We start from the raw sequence: 23,247 nt of genomic DNA on the forward strand, positions 1-23,247 counted from the left end.
TAAAATGTTGGTCACATGTCACAATAATTGTGACAATATTATTTGTGACATGTCACTAGTTTTATCAATTTTAAGATTTTTTGTGACATTTCACAAAGAAATGAATCCCTCCAAAAATATTATTTGTGACATGTCACTAGTTTTTACAGTTAGAGAATTTTTTGTGACATTTCACAAAAAAATAATTCACTCCAAAAATATTTTTTGTGACATGTCACTAGTTTTTAGAATTTTAGAATTTTTTGGGACATTTCACAACAAAATGATTCACTCCAAAAAAAATGTTTTGTGACATGTCACTAGTATTATAATTTTAGAATTTTTGTGACATTTCACAAAAAATTATCCATACCAATTTACAAAGAAATGATTCCCTCCAAAAATATTAATTGTGACATGTCACTAGTTTTTACAAATTAAAAATTTATTTGCGACATGTCACTAGTTTTTATAATTTTAGAATTTTTGTGACATTTCACAAAAAATTATCCATACCAATTCACAAAGAAATGATGCCCTCCAAAAATATTATTTGTGACATGTCACTAGTTTTTACAATTTAAAAATTTATCTGTGACATGTCACTAGTTTTTACAATTTTAAATTTTTTGTGACACTTCACAAAAAAATATTTGTGACATGTCACTAGTTTTTAAAAAAATACCTAAGGGAAATTGTGACAGGTCACCAAAAAAATTAACCCATTATATATCAAAATCCCAAATAAATATATTTTTTGCAATTTATATTATATATACTCCTCTAACACCATGGAGGACTATATTCGATTGTGAAGAGAGCAAAAAAAATGCCCAAAAAATCTTAAAATTTGAAAAAATTTTATTATCTGGCGCATGCGCCTAGTAGTGTTGTCAAATATTTTTTAATGGGGCCATAATATAAGAATAAAGATTGAATAAAAATAAGATTCTAGGGTTTCTAGCTTATATTCAAAAATATTTTATTACAAAATTTTAAATTACAATTTAGTTAAGAAAATTACAAAAATAAGTAAATTTGAACCTATTGGCGCTCAGTCACAACAAAAGATGGCAACCTTAAAAAATTTAAAAATTACACACAACTGTTACAAACAACACTGGCGAGTGTGACTGAAATTGCAAAATTAAATTGTGTAAAATTACGTTATTCTAAAAACATAAGTTATAAGTTTATGGTAATTTTTAGTTTATTTACGTTTTTACATAATTAATTTTCATAATATATTTATTTTTCAATAAAGTAAAGCAAAACTCGCTGCTTTTCTTTTAAAGTTTAATAGTTATTTCTCGTATCGTATTATAAACGGCTTTCCGTGGATATAGAATGTACAATTATAAGATTAAAACTAGTTTTTTTAGCCCCGAGGTGCCGGAGGCACCGGCTAAAAAAACTGGTTTTAATCTTATGATTGTACATTTCTATATTCGTAGAAATTAACTGGATATAATACGATGCTAGACATAGTTTTTTCGTATGGATGAGAACCGGTTCCTATCCACCGGATTCGAATGAATACCAGAAATATTTTTCTAAATTTCAGAATCAAGAATGCAGGGAGTTATATCAGAATTTGAAGCTAATATTTAAATCTGGCTTGTACGCCAGTTTTACTAAAGCGTTTCAGTTTGTTGACAGCATTGACCTCTGCAGAGTTGAAGCTTTGAATTTAAATATTTATCAAGGTAAAAAAACGCGTATTACCAAAAATTTGTATTTTATGGCATTTTTAAAATTTTGTCAATAAATCGCTTATCATGACATTTTGAATTAAAAAGATTAAAGTAACATTGTTCTATCATATGTATTCTTTAATCAAATACCTCACAGAGGAGAGGGATACATACTATTTGTACCCAAAGTTTTAGAATCATGTTCGTTGGATCAAATACTTTGGGTTGGTACTAATATTGAATTTTATTGGTTGGTTTAAAACTAGTAGGTTTGAAGTTTTTAACAAATAATTATATTTTGTTCATGATTATTGGGGATGTATAACAATTTATCTCCATTGTCTTATCCCTGTTAATAGTAGACAGTCCACCCACTAACAAATGTCGTAAATTATTTTTTTTCCAAAGTCTTATCCCCTAAAATCCCTGAAAATTTTTTGCTATTGAACTAACAGTTGTTTTATTCGCAGTACGATAGAGTAACTTAAAACCTAAAGATACGCACATACCAAAGTCAAATTCTTGTTTTATGTTAAGGTGGGCAACGAGAGCAAAAGTGAAATCGAAATTAACTGCTGTGAACTTTAGTGCTAGCTCAAGGAATAAGGTTTATGCTTAATTGATTTGACAACCTATTTAAAACCTAAATTATACATGTATTAAATGTATCTCTAATATTTAATAGGTAGACGTTCCTATAAAAATAATTTAGAAAAACATCCTAGAAACTTTAAAAAGCATGTTTTGCCTAGTCTCCTGAAAATAGTCGTAATCAGGGAGGGAGGGGACATTTGACTGTACATTGCACTAACTACCAAAATTTTACGAACGCTTTCTAGTTTCTGATATTCGTTGGCTATAAAATGTAGATACACTAATAGTGTCGAAATGTTCTTTAATTTTATTTATCAGGAGATGAATACCTATACATTTATCGTTTTTGTTGACTTGTAACGTAAGATGCCAGATATTATGTAAACCTTATTTCTCTGTTGATTTTAGTTAAACAGATTTGGTGCTTAGTTTCACCATTGTCTTGTCTGTCCGTTCGCTCCTTAAGGTAAGATTCACATTCCCACATGAACAATCATTACACCACAGAAAAAAGTCCTTGTGTAAAAGTTCCAGGATGTCTGTCTGTGTGTCACACAATTGAGAATGGAGTATAGCCTATGTAGATCTAATTTAGGATCCTTGATAATCAATAATTTTTAAAAACAAAGCTTTTCTAGTATTAGGGCAGGTCCGTCCGTACTTCCGTCCTTCTGAAACTGTTTGCTCTTTTCTTGAAAATAAATTTCTTTTTAATACTGATGTTTATACAATTAGATAAAATTGATAATAGATAATTTAGATAATCTACAAGTGGATTTCTTCTTAATAATACTTCTACGAGACGAACAGACAGATCCTTTTTATACAGTAGTTTCGTTTGAATAGTAAAGTTAATAATATATTTTCATTAAGGATGTCGTAACTGCTGGGGGCAAACTTCCAGCATCTGAAGCTGGATGGTAACAGTCATTTATCTGCGCACAGGCTGCTTTGTATGCTAAGGAAAGAATTCATATCAAATTATTGTTTTTTAAGTCTCAAAAGCAATTAAAATATAGAAAGGCAAATATAAAAAAAACCTATGATAGAAGACACATCCTATTAAAGTCTTCACCCCCCTCCCCTTTTTTTGTGTCTTGACTTATTCTAACTTAACTAAAAAAAGTTTCCTATGTTTGCTATGTTAGATACATGACAATGTGTAATGTTAAATTAATACCTAGCATGTCGAACAAAGGAAATAACCTAAGAATGTTTATTTTATGAATTCATAAAAAAAATAATAGGGATTTGAAACCTGTATAAAAGAATAAGATCCGATATTCCACATAATTTCAAAGAAAACTGAATCACCAAGGACTTTTTTCAATGCAAAAGAACAGGTAATTCTATATCTGTATTTTTAATAGCAGCTAAGATGTTTTAAAAAAATATGTACAAGGTTTACGACATACTGGCATTCAAATTATAGAGTAATTTTGCTTTAAAATTGACTAATATCATGTTTAATAATCATAAGAATAAACATAAATTCGGGTATTATGGTCATAATAATACTTGAATGTTAAGAGTAATCTTAATAATAAAGTTTTCTTTTTCAGGGATACTGTAGAAGAAAGTATGCCGTTGATTTCGAAGCCTTATTGTAACTGACCTCCATCGTTAATTAACATATATCCTGCATTCCTTTTTTTGGGAGAGTAATTTTTAGCATTAGAACTTTTTGTTTTGCAAGAGTTGAACTTATTAACATAAATAAATTGCAGTGGTTTTCACTATAATGCTTGGCGACAAACCAACCACAAATTAATATAACAAAAGTATTGAGGGGGGGGGGAGTCTTTAATCCTTAATTAACTTAACATAAATTCACTTAAAATAAGTAACAAAATAGTTTGTTTGGTCAGCAAGCATTAGACGGGAAAACTTCTTTCTATAGTATCAAACTTTAAATATGTTTTCTCGTATTCATTCTAATCCGGTGGATAGGAACCGGTTCTCATCCATACCAAAAAACTATGTCTAGCATCGAATTATATCCAGCTTTCTACGAATATAAAAATGTACAATCATGAGATTAAAACAGTTTTTTTAGCCCGTGCCTTCGGTACCTCGGGGCTAAAAAAACGGGTTTTAATCTTATAATTGTATATTCTATATGCGCGGAAAGCTGTTTATAATATGATGCGAGAAATAACTATTATCAAATGCTGTGATTATTAAGTTTTGTCAAATGGTGTGCTTATTAAGAAGTTAATATTTATAAATAAATCTATTTTTTTATTACCTTTTTATTTCTGTAGTACCATTGTGACATGTCACTTGTGACGTGTCACTTATATTTCATGTTAATAAAAATTGTGACAAGTCACACACATACTTGGTGACAAGTCACACAATACTTTGTGACAAGTCACACAATACTTTGTGACAAGTCACATATTCGGAGACATTCATACATTCAATGTGACAAGTCACAAACATTCTTAGTGACAAGTCACAAACATTCTTAGTGACAAGTCACACAATACTTTGTGACAAGTCACATATTCTGAGACATTCATACATTCAATGTGACAAGTCACAAACATTCCTTGTGACAAGTCACATATTCTGAGACATTCATACATTCTATGTGACAAGTCACACACTTTCTTTGTGACAAGTCACACAATACTTTGTGATATGTCACTCAAAAATCTTGTGACATGTCACATTTTTGATGACAAACTCACTATATAAAGTGTGTGACCGGTCACAAGTTTAGGTGTGTGACATTGTGACATGTCACAAACGTCAACATCGGAAAAAGTTGTGACATTTTTCAAAAACATGTTACTGGGTGGAGTAAAAAAAGGTCTGCATAATAGCCTAAAACCACCCCTAAATATATAAAGCTGTACAACCAATCATGGCCAGTATTTTCTGAGATCCTTAATTTCCAGATATCATCCTTATTATATACTAATATAGATTGTATGTTAGTTAGCAAAAAACAAGAATGATAACATCCATCTATTGTAAAATTTCTAAAATTGAAGGATTCTTATTTCAGGGCATATACTTTCAATTTTAGGCTTGATTATTACGATGCTTAGCTTTTTAACGATTGTACCCAATTGTCTAGAGTTAAGGGGTACGGACAGACGCATGTACGCCACGGACCAACTCCAATGTACAAATGTCCGGATACTGGAGAAAATTTGTCGTCAATTTAACTTGCTAATAAGGACCACCTTATTTATTGGTCAGTTAGTTCATCCATTACGAGAGAAGGGGCTGGGGGTTATAGTTATGTTAGCCAGCTTGGAGAATCACTTTATTAGAGTAAATGAAAATCTTGTGCAAGAAATTAATAATATATAACTATTAATGTAGAAAAACTCTGAACAAGGATGATTGATAATCATATAAGATTGGAGCTTAACAAATCATACAGACGAATATTGCAAAACATAAAGTGGATTTGCACTTTTAAAATTTTGTCTGTCATTCCGTTTCAGAGCTTCGCCTTTATGGATGTTGTCATCCTTGTTTTTGAGCAAAAAGTTGATGTAAAAGGCAAGTCTCCCATTTTTAAAGAAAGCGACACTTGATATAATTGCTGATGATTCCTTTAACGGAAAGATTAAACTCAATAATTGTTTCCAGAAAATCCAGAGTTCTATTTTTTTCTATAGGCAGGGTCATTCCTATGGTATTATAGCACTAGATCTTTATATTTTTACTGATCCTCCAGGTCTCCAACAATTTTGAATATGATTGCAATTTTCGACGAAAGTTTTAAACTTAATTTTTTATATGTATACATGACATAGGTATTAGAATTAGGTAAATATCCGCTGACGTAATGATGTGTCTGCTAAATATATGTATCTGTTGTTTTTGACTTGATTTTTGGATAATTATATTTGCTTTGTATTGTTTCAACTCTTTATTTATCTTTCTTGACTAATATTCCACATGCATTTTTATACCCTATCTTTTGGTTTTTGTCCCCTACTTGACCCTTATCTTTACTTATATCTCTTTATTTGTGAGCATTATGACTGCAGCTGTTCATGTGTAGTATATATATGAATCAAAATTATAGTAGTTATGAACGCTTTCGGTCTTGAATGATAAGTTGTTGCAACCTATATTCAATTTTACAACATTTTTATTATAGTAAATAGACTTTAAATTTTTGGATTTATTTACTTGGCAATGAAATTTATTACAATTTCTGACTAACTGACTAAAAACTTCTTAGATATAAAATAAATCTTGTAAAAGTAACAATTGTTTTAAAGTTTTAAGGCACATATGTAGTGTCCAATATCTTTACATTCACATTCAGAATCATTCCACTCGTTCTCTCTAGTCACCTATATATATTGAATTACATTATTATCAAAACCGCGACCGTTGCCTAACACATAGCTCATCCGTTCATCTTTTGGAAGTGTAGGTTTGAATCTTGGCTTAACACCAAGTTAAAAATCAAGATGTTAAAAATGTTTTCTACTGCTGCTATGTATAAAAAAATTTCATAACATGAATTTTATATTACAATATCCATAAAATAAATTTGGGTGGCTGTCCATGGCAGGTGCCTGCCGCAGCAGACCCCACCCGATTTTCATCAAAGTTTAACATGATATGTAGACTAGACATGTAAGATAGATTTAAGTCAAAAATTACAATAACAGGAGCCATTTAAAGATTGTGGGAGACCTGCAGGATCATACCTGGAACCTGAAATTGACTTAAATACCTACATTTCATATTAAGTTGTACTATTATCGCAGCTGACAAATTTGTAATAATTTTAATCAGGACCTGCAGGATATTTCACATGAGGATGTACTACTATACAAGGACGTATAAGCTTTCTGATTTGGTGGGGGGTAATCTTTATAACATAGAGGCAAGGATGTCCAAGCTTTATTTGCGGGGGGGGGGGGGGGGTAAAAAATTAAAATTTATTGGAGGGGGGGAGGGGGTAATTAACCATTTACCCAACCCACACTTGCACGTTTCTGCTACTGTAGGATATTTTACTTAAAATATTTTGTTTAGGTCAAATAAAATATTAACAAAAATTTAAACCCTCACTTATGTGTCATTTAAAAAGTCAGTTAATTATGGCCATCTATCTTTTACACATGGAAAATGAGATAAAAAAAACCCGTAATAAAAGGAGGCGTTTAACGAATCCCTCCCCCCCCCCCCCCCCCACCAAATGTTGAGGGAAGCCTGATCTTTAAGTTAGAAATGATTATCATTTCCTGAAAAGATTTAAATACCTCAACACAATCTTCTTTTTTTGAGTCCCCAGTATAACCACTAGGTTCTCCTTTTTTCCAGTAAGTAACTGTCACTATAATAGGAAAAAAATCAGGTGGTGTCTCATTTGCCAACTAAAACAATATCCTGCACTACCTCTCCGATTTTATGTTTCAATGGGGCATGTAAAGACCTTTATTTAATCAGCATAAAAAGACATACCCATCAAACATTGGAACAAAATGGCTCTGTCTAGTTCTTGATGTTTGACAGGTTTTTCTTTTTTTAAGAAACCTGGTTAAGGTGTCTATAGAAAGGTTCTTGCAATGTCCCATTTAATACTCTGAAAGATTATGGGGTCTTTCTAGAAGATTTCTAGTACTTGGTTGGATTATATAGAAAAAATAAAGCGATTGTTTTTTTAACACCCTTTGTATATCTACCATATGTTCCCATTACTTTAGGACTACATAAACAACTAGGATTTTTGCCCAACTACTTTCAGTTGTTTGCAGTACCAAACAAAAGTATTTATACAGCAACAGTAAGTAATATCAAAAAACTACTCTTAAGCTGGTTAAGTGCAAAATATCAAAGAAGGATTATCAAAGTATGTACCCTTTTTACTTTTCAGATCTTTAAAATTAAATAATGGTGCAATGTTGGTTAAACTAAGTTCAATCTGAATTTTATTAATGAATAACTTTGCTTATCATTATGTCTCGATATTTCATATAGTTTCCAAGATAGGAGTGGGCACATTGAATGTCCCCAGAGTATGGTGAATTGCATACCTTCAGATTGATCAGACCATTTGAAGGAATTATTTTCACTTCTATCATTTAAGCCTATCCACCCTCTGGTAACATGATTATGTTTGATTATACCTAATAAAGCATAATAGATATTGTTACATGGGTGTTTAACCTGTTTTTTTTTCTTTCAAGACTTTCCCAATTTCATCTTGAACAGTTAGGGAGTTGAATCCATTTTTGTAGAAGCAGAAATATAATCTATGATTATGGTTTGGACCCTCTAAAACTGTAATCTACCCTTCCACTTTCCCCTCTCTTGGTGAAGATATCTTCAACGCCGATACGATTTTTGAAATATAAGATTCCACTTTTGTCTCTCTTGTTAAAGATATCTTCACCAAGAGAGGCAAAAGTGGAATCTTAAATTTCAAAAATCGTATCGGCGTTGAAGATATCTTCACCAAGAGAGGGGAAAGTGGAATCTTACATTTCAAAAATCGTATCGGTGTTGAAGATATCTTCACCAAGAGAGGGGAAAGTAAAATCTTACATTTCAAAAATCGTATCGGCGTTAAAGATATCTTCACCAAGAGAGGGGAAAGTGGAAAGGTAGATTACAGTTTTAGAGGGTCCAAACCATAATCATAGATTATATTTCTGCTTCTATAAAAATGGATTCAACTCCCTAACTGTTGAAGTGTAGAATAAGAATCAAAAAATTGTTATCTAAACTATTGATCCAAGTAAGAGAAAACATTCAGATCTTGAAAAAAATAAACTTTATAGTTAATTTTGGATAACTTGGATCAATACTTTTTAAAAACGTGTTTTTCATTCTTTTTCTGCTTTTCAATACAAAGTTGGGAAGTTGCATAAGTTATATTTTTAATGACAAAGAATTTTCCCCCCATATGCAAAAATATTTTTTCTTCGTTTCTTGGTTTCTTATATAATGTTTAAAAAGTAGATGTTGCACCACATTTTAATTTCAAAATTAACCTTACCTAATAAGTAAACATCCTTGTTAGGATTTTTCAATTTTTTTTTGTTATTTATGAAAAAGGGTGTGAAAAAATGCATCTTTTTTAAAATCTAAATTGCTATCTTTGTGTCGTTATAGTACTTTTTTAGTTATGTTAATAGTGTGAGGAAGGTTAAAAAATGCAACTTGCAAGTAAATGATAAAAAAACTTTTATGTATGTAATTGACTTTAACTTAAATTAAACAATGAATTACTTTATTTCATTTTCAAAGCTTGTGGCAGTTCTTATGACATTTGTGGCATTTTTTTAATATTAGCACAAGCCACGCAATTTCAATTTGAAATAAATATGCATTTTTTTTGCACACCCATTAAACTTACTTTCAAGAAGTTGATGTTCCATTTCTGAATGAATTGATATGAGATCAGCATTTTCAACTAGACATTTATCTCTTGCATCCATCCATGAAATTCCAGTCCTGTTAACATAATAAACTTTCCAACAAATACCTAGAAAAATTGATTAGCCTAAATAAATAAAAACTTTCCACAACTAACCTGAGCTTTCATTTTATTCAGAATATAAAAAATCCTAAACCTAGAGTTATCACACCTGTTGAAGAATCATAATTCCAGCCCTTTGTTAAACAAAGTAAATTCTAAAATAATAAACATTTAATGCCTTATATTTGTAAATAAGTTTCTAAAACAAAATCTGTTAATTTTTAACTTTTACAAAAGATCCCTCCTTGTTCCAATGAAATCCTATGAAAATATTATTATATTAATATTATATAATTATATATTATATAATATTATACAGCAAAATGAATCAAACTGTCTATTGCTTTAATTTGAAAGTTTGGTCTTCTATTAATTGTTAGATATTCTAGTTAAAATAAGTGAAATAATTATTACTTGTAGCTAAGAACTGTAAACTGTTTTAATTTATTATTTAACAATTTGTTTCATTTTATAAATCATTTGAATTGTTACCTGTTTCATTAGTTTATTCTCAGACTTCAAATCCTATTTATAGTTATAAAAGAAAGTCAATGCACACAAAATATCTGTCAGTTTATATAGTTACATTATTTCAATTGCCTTAATTTCTGATGTTTAATCTTGTAATCTTAAATTGTTACCTATTTTATTACATGTATTTAATTATAAAAAATTATTTTTCAGTTAGTAGAGTTACATAATTTAAAACTAGAGACTACGCCCCCTTGAGGCCTCTAGAGGCATTTGAGGACAGGATATTTGAATTCAATAACCTATTTTTTATTTTAGATTTTTAAAGAAAAAGTAAAGAAGTATCAAAAACTTTTTTTTTCTAGGGGCGATTTCTCTTAGGAGGATGGTGTTACCCTCTCCTAAAATAGTTATAAACCTTTCGAGGACCTATGAGAAGCTACCTTATTAAGGAGAACCATATTGGTTCAGCGGTTAGCAAGATCCTTCAGTACAGACATTAGACAGAAAGACATCCTGTTACTTTATTATAAGGATTGCATTAATATCTGTAATAATTAAGATTGAGTGTAAGATAATTTTGCTTCTTTATACCTCAAATATATTTGATTTTATCAACTTTACACTAGTCATCAGTGTCTAAATATTAAATCATATCATTCCAATTGTAAATAGTTTGATAAAATATTTAGAAAATACTTGTTATTTTAACAAACCTTAATAATTTGTAAAATTTGAATTTGATAATTATTTGCCAATCTGTTGTCATCTAAATTATGTATTAAATAATCAAAACAAACTAATGTGAGGAGTTGACACAAGCCGCGCAATTAAAATTTTAAAAAGATATGCATTTTTATCAAATACTTTAATCTTTAATGATTTACTGGCAAGTCAAGTTTTAAGTCAGGTAGGACATTTTAACATGTAGCTCCTAAACTATGCGTAGCACATGAATCATTCTTATATTCCAAAACTAGAGCTACAGCGGTTCTGACAGCATGCATAACCTTGTTCTACTATTAACACAAGCCGCGCAATTTGAATTTTAAAAATCTATGCATTTTTTGCTCACCCTTTATAAACCTCCTCCATGTGAACCTGTACTGTAAAGGTAAAGGAGAAACATATCAGTTCAGCGATTAACAAGATTCTTCTGAACAGACAGACATCCTGTTACTTTTATATCAGGATTTTGTTTCCTTTTAATTCCTAAATATATGTAATTTAGTATTTTTAACTCTTTATTTGAAGAAAAATAGGGTAGCAACGCCTTTTAAGGGGTGTTACTTCGTATTTTCACTTATATTTTTTCCTATTTCTAGCCACTGCACGGGGCTCTAACCCTGTGGGGCCAATTGCCTAACCCTACGGGCAATAACCTAACCTAACCTAAAATAACCTATAAAAGCTACTGTAAAAATACGACGAAACACCCCTAACAAAGCGTTGCCACGATACCATATATTGGGTGTAATGTTGGAAATCCTAAAGAAAACTCACTTTTTTCTTCAGCAGTCAAGATTTTCATAAAATAATCAATGTAAGTTTCCTACAAAAAACACCAACATATTAGTAAATGTTTTTAACAGAAAAGTAAAATTGATATTATTGCACAACATAATTTAATACCAAATAACTTTAAAATTACAAAATTTAAAATACTTTGCATCAAAACTTTTAAATGATAAAAGAAAAAAAATTTACCAAAACGTCTGGATGAATAGGACAACCATAAGCTGTTGATATTTCAATTATGTCAATTGATGAAAGTTCATTCTAAAAGGGGCTATAATGAAAATATAAAAGAAAGCGTTATGGGGAATTCATAACCCATAGATTTATGGTTCGCAGTACCACATTTTTAAAAGTATTCTATATCTAGAGGCATAATGCTTTTAAATGGAGCTAGAGTTAGCCCTAGTGCAAAAGTGTCTACTCTTAGATGTAGTCAGGGATAAGGGATAGGAAACCTGGCCATAAATTAGGTCTCGGCCTGGTTTTGAAAGGGATCATGCAACTTTTACCATTTGCCTAATTTAATGACATTACTGGCGGACGGCTCATATTGGCTACCGCTCTAAACTAATAGTGTTCTGTGATTTGGGCTTGTTTTGTATCAACCAATCACAGATGGCGGAAATTTTAGAAGCAGACAATTCTAGAAAAAATAATGATTTCGTCTGCTACGAAAAAATAAATATAAATGGTGTTAGATCACATTAGTTTAATTATTAAATCTGCTTAGAGTTAAACATTAAAAAAGGGCCATATAGAAAAAACAAAAATAACGGGATTATTTTTTTGGAAAGAAGGTAGCTACGAATTTTCATTTGGTAGTTTATAAATTAGATGTTGTATTTTGAATTTTAAAAATTTAGTACGGAATTGTATCAACACCTTAACCCTAATTTTTGTACAATACAACACAGTACAGATATATCATTACTTTATAGTATCCAAAGAACTTGATAGAATGTTACCCAAGTGCTTATTTATTTATTTATTTATTTTGAATTTTAATTAGCAATGAAATTTTCAAATAAAATTTTTACTCATTAATAAAAATGCAAATAATACAAACTAAAATCTGTCTGAGGGAAACCCAACGATAGCTTTCTGACAGTTCAAATTACCAAAGTAAAAGATAAAAAATTTTGGGAGAGAAAAAACTTCATTTTAACAAAAGCCATTAATATATAGGTTTATAAAAAGTTATGTTTTTTACTTTAAACTAGCTACCTGAATTTGATTCTATACTTTATCTACACACACACACACAGCTTTTTCATTAGCATTTTATACGAACCACTGCGCTATCCCAAAACTGGTTTATTAGGCTAGAAATAGGCCTAGGCTTGAAATAGGCCTGAAATAATATTTTCCTACGTTTCCCATCCCTTATCCCTGGATGTAGTGACCAGCCCTAACTATAGGCTAGCTGCGCTTCCTTTAAATATATATTCCTTGTAAAGATGTTACTATTTTTAATCCATATTTTGTGTTGTACTTTATACTTACTGGGTAATGTTTCAATAGATAGAGGCCATCTTTTTCAAATTCATCTCTGTAAATTAAACATATACCATACATTAACAAGGATGACAGCAATCATACATTTGTAAATGCCAGCAAAGGAAACTTTTTTTGAGCTACATTACTTTATATTTCAAAAAACCTTCTGTCTATCTGTCTGATACATTTTGGGGGAAATTCGAATTTCTCAACTCCTATTCAAGATAGGAGGCTGAATTTCTTGTCAACCATCCTATCACAATGGAGTAAATTTAAGTAAAAAAGTCGAACTGCTTTTAAACAGCTTCATCCCATACAACTAATTTAAACATATCTGTAATTTGTTTGTTGTCCAATACTTTTGTGGGTAAAGTATTAAAACTTAAATCCTGGCATTTAAAGTAATTTTGGTGTCTTTATATGAAATATCAAGTAACTTTTTTTTGGTTCAATTAAATTTTTTTGCGAAAAAGGGGTAATTTTGATGAAAGATATGTTAGCTATATTCAACTAATAATATATGTGAATTTTTTATACCTGTATGGATTTTTAACTCTGATACAAACCTCATTTCCTTTACAAGCAAGAGTTTGGGGATAATGAAGAACCGAATAATAGTCATAAATAGTCTAATCTCAATAAAATGATTTTTAATTTATATTTTTCATTTAACCCTTAAAATCCAGGCCTTTTTTCGCACAATAATGGGTGGGGGGGGGGGGTGAGGGGTGTTGAACGTCCCTTTCCCTATTATCTCCTTTCAAGCTAGAGGGCGAAAGGGTTTTGTGCATTTCCCCTGTTTGATAAAGAATTTCCGACAAAAAATAACTCTCAGTTATGTGTCATAAAAAAGTCACTTAGTTATAGCCCTCAACCTTTTACTACACACAGAAAATGAGATTGGAAAAACCAATTGATTCATATAAAGAATACTTTTGCGTCCTTTCCATTTTTATTTATGTTTGTTTGCCTGTCTGATTTCTTGAGCTTTGCTTTTTGAATGTTCCCAAATGTCTTTTAACAAATTTTGAAAATGTCAGAAAATGTATCCACAAAAATTATTAATAATACACAATCCTATTATATATAGTAGTAAAGTTTTTTTGTCTGAAGCTTAAGATCTCATTAACTACTGAACCGATTGAGGTTTCCATTTTAGGGGACCTTACTTAGGTCCCGAAATGGTTAGGCTATTTATTTAGGCTTTCCCCACCTTTTGAATACAATGCCCCTAGATGCTAGGGGCACAGCCGCTAGTTAAAGTATAAATTAAAAATCTTATTCCTGAAAGGTCTGTCCATATCTTAACTCTTTTATACTCATACTTTGTTTAGCACTATCCTCCACCAGATCTGTCAGTATTTCTACATACTTATCTCTATCTGGTCTAAATATTTTATATAATTTTTTATTCTAATGAATAAATTTACTACTACTAAGCAGGGAAAAGGGAATGTGATTCTAACAAACAATTCTAACGGAAAATTTCCCCACAACCCCCTTCCCCTTTTCCTTCCCTTCTTATCCACCCCTCTTCAGTTACATAAAAAAAAACAAGATACACCCCCACCTAACTTCCAAAGGTTTCGTGATTTTTGTAGAATTGATTGTTAGAATAGCTAGGCCTGCTACTAAGAAAATAAATTATTAAAAGTTTATGCAATACAATCAATGAAATAATTTAAATTTGAAAATAAATATGCATAGAGTTTATTGAGTTCTTATTAAAATTAAAAACAATCCCAGGACAGGTATTGGACATGGTAGAATATAAATAATTGAATAGATCTTAGTCGATTCTTTTTTAACCTGTTTTGTTCATGAGATGCTCCCAGAACATGTAGAAGTTCATGAAGCACTACAGCCCCTAGAAACATACCATAAAGAAAATATTTCATAACAATGCAATGAGATAAATATCAAAAAAGTAAACCATTTTTTTTATATTCCAGATATTAGTTTGGTTAAACGAGATTAGTTTTAATGGAAACTTATGCCATTTTGAAAAAAAATTTATCTCCTTTGTTTATGTCCAAAATTTATATTCAGTCTAAAATTTTTAGTTAAACGTGTAGAAGACATTTTTATTAATGAACTAGCGGCTACGCCCCTAGAAGCCTCTAGGGGCACTGTACTGGTAGGAGAAGGAAAAGTCGACCTCATCCTATTTTAAATTTGAGTTTCCAAAGAGTTTTAAAAATTATTTTTTGGGGGAGAGGGGGGTTAAGACACCCTCTCGAAAAATAGTTTAAAACCTTCCCAGGACTTATAAGGAAGCTTCACTGTAAAGGAGAACAATATCGGTTCAGCGGTTAGCGAGATCCTTCGGGACAGACAAAAAACCCTTACTACTTTATATAATAGGATTGTTACCTTGTTGGTCAAAACATTCATACATTGACAGAGTTACACGGGAATCAAATTTCATACCTGTGAATATATATGTGAAATTAACACGGCTATGATAACTTTATGAAAAAGTAACAGAATGTCTGCCTGTCTTTCTTTCTGTCTGCCTGTGTAGTTTTATAGGTCCAGGAAGATTTATTTTAAGGGAGGGTAAATAAAATATAAATCATTCTTAGAAAAAAATTATTATTTTAAAAAATAATATTGAAAGGGAAGGTTGACTCCAGGGACGTCCAAGCTTTTTTTTGGGGGGGGGTTAAACATCTTTTAAGGGGTGGGTAATTTGTTTTTTGGGGGGGTAAAATGGCGCGCGAAGCTCGCCGAATTTTTTTTTTTACCCCAAACAAATTTTACCCCCGGGGTAAAAATTTTTTTTACCCCTCACAAAATTTTTACCCCGGGGGTTAAATTTTTTGGGGGGGTAATTACCCCCCCTGAAATCTGTTGGCAGGGGTAAATTTTGTTTACCCCCCAAAAAAAAATTTACCCCCCCCCAAAATTGTTTTGAGGGGGGTAAATACCATAACTCAAGGTGGAGTTGCAATAATTTAAGTTCTATGGACAACTAAGTAATTACACATTGCCAGATAATACGACACATATGATTTGAGTTTTGGGGTAGAACCACAATTCAAACAGCATACACGTCTAAAACTGTCTGTAGTTGTCATTATTAATTTTTGGAAGTACATGATAAAACAATATTAACCTATTGTAGCCTTACACTCTAGTCCAATTTTGTCAAATTTGACACAATCTTCATTACAATCTTCATCTAGTCCAACTTCTGTAAATGTAATGCAGCCTAAAATATAAATGTTTTTAGTAGCGAACATTCTTATCATTACGGATTACTTTTAAGTAACATTCATGGCTTGCAAACTGCTTTAAGCAGCTTTACATATGCTTTTATCCTTTTCAAATATAGATAATTGTGATTTTCTCGGCTCCTGTTTAAGATATCTGCCAGAAATTTCTTGTCAGTATTGTAATTATCTTGACGTATTTTTATGTATAAAACAGTAGCAAAATCCTTTTAAGTTTTATCATTATATAAAAGTAACAAAATGTTTAGGTATAGTCCCTTTTGTGACATCGCCTCTTTAGGGGCGTTCATTTTTTCTATTTGTCTATGTGTATGTTTAGATCTAACTAACCGCTAACTGATATGATTCTCCTTGACATTAAAGCTTCCTATGTGTCTAGGAAATTTTTTTTTTACTATTTTGGTGAAGAGTCTTTGTTGTTTACACTTGTCTTATATTATTAAATTTCTCAAAAATAGGGATGACAACATCCATAAAATCGAAGCTCTGAAACGATATGACAGAATGACGTACGGGCATTCTGGTAACGATTATAGAGTTGCTACACTTTCTAAACCGTACCTAACTACTACAGGAATCACCATGCAAAGTTTGAAATCGATAGGACAATTCTAATATGCCTAAATTAACGAATAAAAGCTAACTATCTCGGACGGACATACAGACGAACCGACCCTAATTATAGAAAAGCTTCGCTTCTAAAAATCTATAATATTGGTACCGATGCAATACTACATCTTTATTGTCAAATTGCTAACCTGATGAAAGTTGACTTTGAATTTCTTCCATCATTTGACGAATAATTGCTTTTTCTGTTGCATTGTACCTTAAAATATAAATAGAGAGAAAAGAGTTGAAAATGAGTTTGAGACCTCTAAATTATTTAAAATTCAAACCATTGTCCCATCCCATATCCCTGTATTAATATAAATTTTATAAGTTTCAAAATAAATAAACTTACGCCCTTCCAGTTGTGGGTGTGTCAAGAAATTTATACTTAATAATTCCATCAGGCCAATATTTTGTTTCATCTCTTAATTAACAAAGCAGACTATGTATTGTGCTTAATAAAAATATGTTAATAAATTTAGAAAAGTTATTGTGAAATAGTCTTCAATAAAACATTTAAATTATTTGTTAATTATTAAAATAAATGGGGTATTCCTGTCCAGTTTTTTGTTTAGGAATGAATATTTCTTACCCGAGGGAATAAATGATGGACCGATAGGTCATCATTTATTCACAAGGGTAAGAAATATTCATTCCTAAACAAAAAACTGGATAGGAATATCATTCTCATTTAAACAAAAAACTCATTTTTTTATGCTAAAATGTGGTTTAATTTTGATTTTTAATTTTCATTTATTTCCCGGCTATGATCATTTATATCCCTGATATCAAGTTTCTTTTAATAGTTAATAAAAATTCAAAAATCTTCAAAAAAAAATTAAAAATCTTCTAAAAATGACTACCTCCGGGAAATAAATGATTACCTCCGGGAAATAAATGAATATTTACATCCACTATTTAAGGGGTTGTTTATATGGGAATGATTTTTCAAAACATGTTTGAAAGAATTTTATTTGTATAATTATTAATCATCATATTAATGCTAACAAGGATGACAACATCCATAAAGGCAAAGCTCTAAAACGGTATGAGAGACGAACATAAATATTGTAGAGTGTCAGGACTGAATTTACAAAATATAAAAATGTAAATTTGTTGCAAAACTTCTTAAATACAGAATTATGTTTAAGGACACACCGACATTTTTAGGACTTGATTACAGAGCTGCTTCGCTTATAATATTGTACCTTATTGTAAAAGTAATCAGAACTCCAAAAATCGGATGATTATATCACATAAAAAAGATGTTGTTAAAAAAGTTTTAAAAATCAGCATTTCTAAAATGAACGTACGGACATTCTGGTAACGATTATAGAGTTGCTACGCTTTCTAAATCGTACCTAATTACTACAGGAATCACCTTTCAAAGTTTAAAATCGGTAGGAAAATTCTAACATGCCTAAATTAACGAAAAAAGCTATCCGTTACGGACGTACCTACCGACCCTAATAATAAAAAAGCTTCACTTTTAAAAAGGTGTGATTAATAATAAGAATTTAAAATTTTGTGCATAAAAAAATGAGTTTTATTTAATTACCGGACCCAGTTGAGACCATCTTCATAATCAAAATCCTCTCCGCTAGCTGTAGGAAAATCTGAAATAAAACAAGGATTAAAACATCAATAGGAAGAGTAATAGGTGGATAAAAAAAGTTTTGACAATGAAATTTTTAATTTGATATTTAGAATTTATCCAAAAGGGTCACTATGTTCCAGCGAGTGACAAATAATCGTTTTTTACATTTTGGAAAATACACTTTTAAACAATTGTTTAGTAATATACACAAGTTTTTGGAAATAAAGCCGAAAGAATTAGCTCTTTACTATGAAAAATAAGAATTTCATGTGTAATTATACCAGAGGTATGGAATTAAGTTCCTTTTCATCATTGTTAACAACTATTTTTAAGGTCAACTAAACTACATTTCAAATAAGTGTGGACCCTTTATTTTTAAAGCTATTTTTAAGTATTATATATTTTTGGAATCAGTATGTAATAATTTATACGTTTAGCCTTTAAAAGAAGTCAAATCTCCATTTTTGATGTAATTGTAGATGGTTTTCTTAGCATACCCGATTTCTGTAAAATAGACAATTTTCTTCTAATGAAAATTTTACGTTTGGTTCCAGATCTCGTAAGCGCAAAAGAGCGCAAGCAAATCCTCTCACATGGTGATATTAGATGTATGTATAATATCAGAGAACTTTACCCTGTGTATGCGAAAGTATGCGAAGTTTGTTTTTTTAAGCCCTAAAAATACTGGGTCTATCAAAAAAATTTTTAGATATAAAAGTAATTTATTTTCTACTTATTTAAAACACATATTCATTTAAACTAGAAGTAAAGAAAAGTTTTAAATAAAGATTATCCCTAAATGTCTAGGCTCTTATCTGAAACATTTTACCTTTTTATTGGGGGGGGAATGCCCCACTTATATCCACATCTGAACCCATTAAAGCTAGAAGTTTAAAAAAATTTATGTCGTTTCCTAATTCAAATATATATTCTTATTTAATTCGTTAGCATTATTTACTCCCTTCACCCTTTCATTAAGCAACCTTATTCCAAAGGTGCTTTCACACTTATTAAAAAAAGACAAGTAGAATTTGTATTGTTTAGGATAGAAAATGCTTCCTTTTAAGTATATTGAAAATAAAATAAAAGTATTACATATCAGAGATTTATAGGGATTAGACAATGGCCGAGAAATTAATGTACATTCCCAATGCTAATACACAAAATTGCCTCTTCTATAAATTACAATTAGTGATTGAAACGTTTGAACACTCAACTAATAAACTAACCAATCAAAATTCAATAAAAGTTCAGCAAATTGTTATGCCTACAAATAAGAAAACGCTATTTGGTGAATTTGGGGACTATTATAATAAACAGCCCATTGTCCCCTCCCTCCCTACATATACACACAGAAAATTAATAAGAAATAGGCTCATCTGTATGTCAACTTTGGATTAGAAATCGTAAAATATAAATTAATTTCTGCGGCGGCAGTCGGCGGGAAAACGGCGGGAGATTTTCATATGATTTCAGTAGTTCATACATACTTGTTAGAAAAGCTTATGTTTAAAATTTGAAGTCTATAGGTCAAAAATTGCGGTCTCAAGACCTGTTTAAATATTTCTGAGGGATCAGGACCTACAGGATCATACCTGGACCCTGAAACACTTAAATTTGATATTGGTATGTACTGGTATAGGAAATTTTAGTATTTGGTAACTTAAAATGCTTAGTTTAAGGCAAACAAAATATTTTTGCTCTTTACCTGTATGACCCTGCCAGGTTTGCTGGCATCCTGTGCCAGCCAGGATGGAGATATTTAAAATTTCGCCATTATATTGAAAGATATATTGATACTTATTGCTATTTAAATAAAATTTCATCAAAATTCTAAAATATACACTCTCTATTATTTTTTGTCATTTCTTGGCTTTTCTGGAACACGGTGAGGGTGTGATAGCTTTTTATCATATTGTTTTATAGATAATTTTCTGGAAATTTGAATAAAAAAGTATAAAATTGAAAGAATTGATTTTATGTTTTTTTTTAATATTCGTCGAAAATATTTTGTTATACGATGCTATACATATCTTTTTTCAGAGCTGGATCTTTAAATCACCGATCTGCCAGAGCTAGGCAAGCGATCCAATTTTGAAAGTGGCTTACCTCATATTGATCTTAAAATCAAAATGGCATTGGTGATCCGGCTCACCAAGTGGATCGCCTACGAATCACCAATCCAGTATATTTTTATAGTTGTAATGATTTAAACGTCTGGTAACATGCACACACTTACACAAACAAATTATAAATACATATTCACACACAAACATTTAAGAGTTCTTTTAAAATTAATTAAATTCATAAAGGATACATGATAATTTTTCCTTTTATTTATTATTTGGAGATTTTGTTTTTTGGGGGTGAGCCAAAAAAAGTATTTAAAGATAAGACCGATCCATAAATCTTTTAAAGGTATATATTATTTTATCTGAAGCTGTGACTCACTCCGCCTCACCTATGGCTCACCTCGATCTGGCTCACCACCAAATGATTTAAAGTTCCAGCTTAGCTCAGTATGATTAAGATGATTAAGAAGGGAGGAATTAATTAAGCACCACCTTAAATTTTAGTTTTTAGAATAAAAGATAAAAAATAATTGTTTTTGAAAGGGGGAATTAAAGAAAATGTAGATGGAAATCTGCATGAATGGTTCAAATCCTTAAAAAGGATGACAACATCCATAAAAGCGAAGCACTGAAACGGTAAAACAAACGGACATTAACATTTGTATAGTGTCAGAACTGAATAATCAGAATATAAATGTATGTATAAGAGTCGAAGCCAATGTAAATGAATTTGTTGAAAAACTGCTTGATACAGGATAATATTTAATGTTTATGGACATACTTACATTTTTAGGACTTGATTTTAAAGTTGCTTCGCTGATAACATTAAACTTTGTTGACCCAGAAATCAATATACCAAAAATCAGATCAACCGGTTATTTAGATCACATAAAAATTTACTGTTCAAAAAGTAAAAAAAATCAAAATGTTTAAATGGACGTACGGACATTCTGGTAACAATTATAGAGTTGCTACGCTTTCTAAATCGTACCTAATTACTACAGGAATCACCATGAAAAGTTTGAAATTGATAGGACAATTCTAAATTAACGAAAAAGCAACCCTGATTATAGAAAAGCTTCGCTTTTAAAAACTTACCCTTCATAGCAGCTAGTAAACCCAAAAAAATAATAAGTTTTTTCTTCATTTTTAATCTTTAAATAGACATAGAAAATTTTAAGACTTATTTTGAACTAAGTTGTTGAATAAACATATATTAAGTATTTACTTGTCAAAATGAAACTTAATGACTAAAAACTTGTTTCTAAAGTCATATTTGGAATTTCCAATACTTGTGAATACATAGTCTTTCGTCTACACATGGGTTTCTTTTTTATCTGTCTGCTTTTAACCCTTTTAGTGAGAGCTTTTTCAGCAACGCATATGGGAGTGGGTTGGGAGTGTCTTTAGCGAATTTAGGCATTAAAAAAGAAACAATATTGCTCTATTTTCTGTCAACCCTAAGGTATAGGGCCCTCAGCGAGTTCTTTATTGATCAAGGAGGGGGGGGGGGGGGGGCGAAAATGCCCTTCTTTTCTAACTCCTATTTAGGCTACTTAAAAGTGATTAGAGGGCTAAAAATTTTTGCAGAGATTTCGCTTCCTTACCCCTTTTATTTGGCAAACTTTATATGTAGGTCCTTTTTTTTATATAAAAATACCTGTAAATCGGCTCCACCTAACCTAACCTAAACTAACCAAGCCTTACCAAAACCCCGCTGGGGGCGCGACATTAATAGTAAAGATAAGGGAAATGCCTTGTCCAAAATCAGGTAAAACTCAGATTTGGACTTTTAGACAATAGTTGTGCCATCAAAAGGTTGGTTGTCTGAAATAGTTGGGATATTATTGCCTTGGAAACTAGTATGCAGGTCTAGCCCAAGGTTATTATTAACCGTCCTCCAATTAATTAATATCAATTTTAATTTTGGATCAAAAAAGAAAGAATATAGAGGGGATATACTGCAGAAAATGGAAGAAGGAAAAATACCCATTTGAAAGCTGTTCCCCCACAAATAGGGTAAATATACTTGTCACAAGATCATATGATTAAACTAGAATTGAATGCCCAATAATGGTGAATCTCAGAAAAAGAAAGAAAGAAAAGAAAATTTGAATAAACATAATACTCAATTGTACCAACTTCGTCGACTGACTTAATTAGACGAAGCCCAATCTGTACCACTTTTGCACCACTTATGATTCTTGTGACGTCATAAAATGAGGGAGATGAGAGGAGAAGTGGGAAAGAAAACCCCTTAAAAAAAGAGATGGAGAATATGACGTCAAAAGTGGTACGGATTGGGCTTCGTCACATAATTATAATTTTATGAGTATATTAAATTTAAAAGAATAAAATTAAATCAAAGTTATTACAAGTTATAAATTTAGAAATGTACATTTTATAAGCTTATAGAATAAATAGGACAAACAATTTAAGTGGGTTCTATGGAGATATATATACATGCATATATGTGTTGTTAATATGTAACATGTGGATATTTTATACA

The 23,247-nt window shown here is 30.8% G+C and overlaps 1 protein-coding gene and 2 long non-coding RNA genes across 8 annotated transcripts; 2 read left to right on the forward strand and 1 right to left on the reverse strand.

Annotated features, from left to right (window-relative positions):
- The first annotated feature begins 1,547 nt into the window (after positions 1 to 1,547).
- Positions 1,548 to 3,231, forward strand: LOC145328105 (uncharacterized). The gene is made up of 4 exons (XR_013882337.1): positions 1,548 to 1,685; positions 2,211 to 2,280; positions 2,676 to 2,733; positions 3,141 to 3,231. It is a non-coding gene; the product is annotated as an uncharacterized LOC145328105 (long non-coding RNA).
- Positions 3,232 to 3,506: 275 nt separating this feature from the next.
- Positions 3,507 to 4,514, forward strand: LOC145328103 (uncharacterized). Its single transcript, XR_013882336.1, has 2 exons — positions 3,507 to 3,610; positions 3,830 to 4,514. It is a non-coding gene; the product is annotated as an uncharacterized LOC145328103 (long non-coding RNA).
- Positions 4,515 to 6,411: 1,897 nt separating this feature from the next.
- LOC145328110 (uncharacterized) lies at positions 6,412 to 21,973 on the reverse strand. Of its 6 annotated transcripts, none has more exons than XM_080171686.1 (20): positions 21,837 to 21,973; positions 18,628 to 18,685; positions 17,422 to 17,493; positions 17,219 to 17,286; positions 16,343 to 16,438; positions 15,598 to 15,654; positions 15,034 to 15,091; positions 14,509 to 14,611; positions 13,762 to 13,853; positions 13,231 to 13,276; positions 11,917 to 11,988; positions 11,713 to 11,761; positions 10,926 to 10,978; positions 10,804 to 10,848; positions 10,231 to 10,263; positions 9,848 to 9,893; positions 9,616 to 9,744; positions 8,291 to 8,383; positions 7,517 to 7,590; positions 6,412 to 6,595 (listed from the first exon to the last, which is right to left on the reverse strand). In XM_080171686.1, exons 1-20 carry the CDS (start codon positions 21,883 to 21,885, stop codon positions 6,515 to 6,517), a joined length of 1,374 nt encoding a protein of 457 aa, XP_080027812.1. In that variant the 5' UTR covers positions 21,886 to 21,973; the 3' UTR covers positions 6,412 to 6,514. The 6 variants fall into 6 exon arrangements, with proteins under 6 accessions (XP_080027812.1, XP_080027811.1, XP_080027810.1 ...); XM_080171685.1 differs by having other exon boundaries at positions 9,833 to 9,893; XM_080171684.1 differs by having other exon boundaries at positions 11,671 to 11,761.
- Between the last annotated feature and the right edge of the window lie 1,274 nt (positions 21,974 to 23,247).

Source organism: Acartia tonsa, chromosome 9 (assembly GCF_053477335.1).
Source record: "Acartia tonsa isolate MP-2025a chromosome 9, ASM5347733v1, whole genome shotgun sequence".
Lineage (NCBI taxonomy): Eukaryota > Metazoa > Arthropoda > Copepoda > Calanoida > Acartiidae > Acartia > Acartia tonsa.

Excerpts from the sequence above, each read along its gene's own strand:
- LOC145328110 (XM_080171683.1), bottom strand. The coding sequence starts at position 21,885 with ATGAAGAAAAAACTTATTATTTTTTTGGGTTTACTAGCTGCTATGAAG. Across the intron at positions 16,439-17,218 it reads TCAAAGTCAACTTTCATCAG|GCTGCATTACATTTACAGAA; the intron begins GTTAGCAATTTG and ends TTTATATTTTAG. Across the intron at positions 13,854-14,508 it reads GATATGGACAGACCTTTCAG|ACTATTTATGACTATTATTC; the intron begins GAATAAGATTTT and ends TATTGAGATTAG.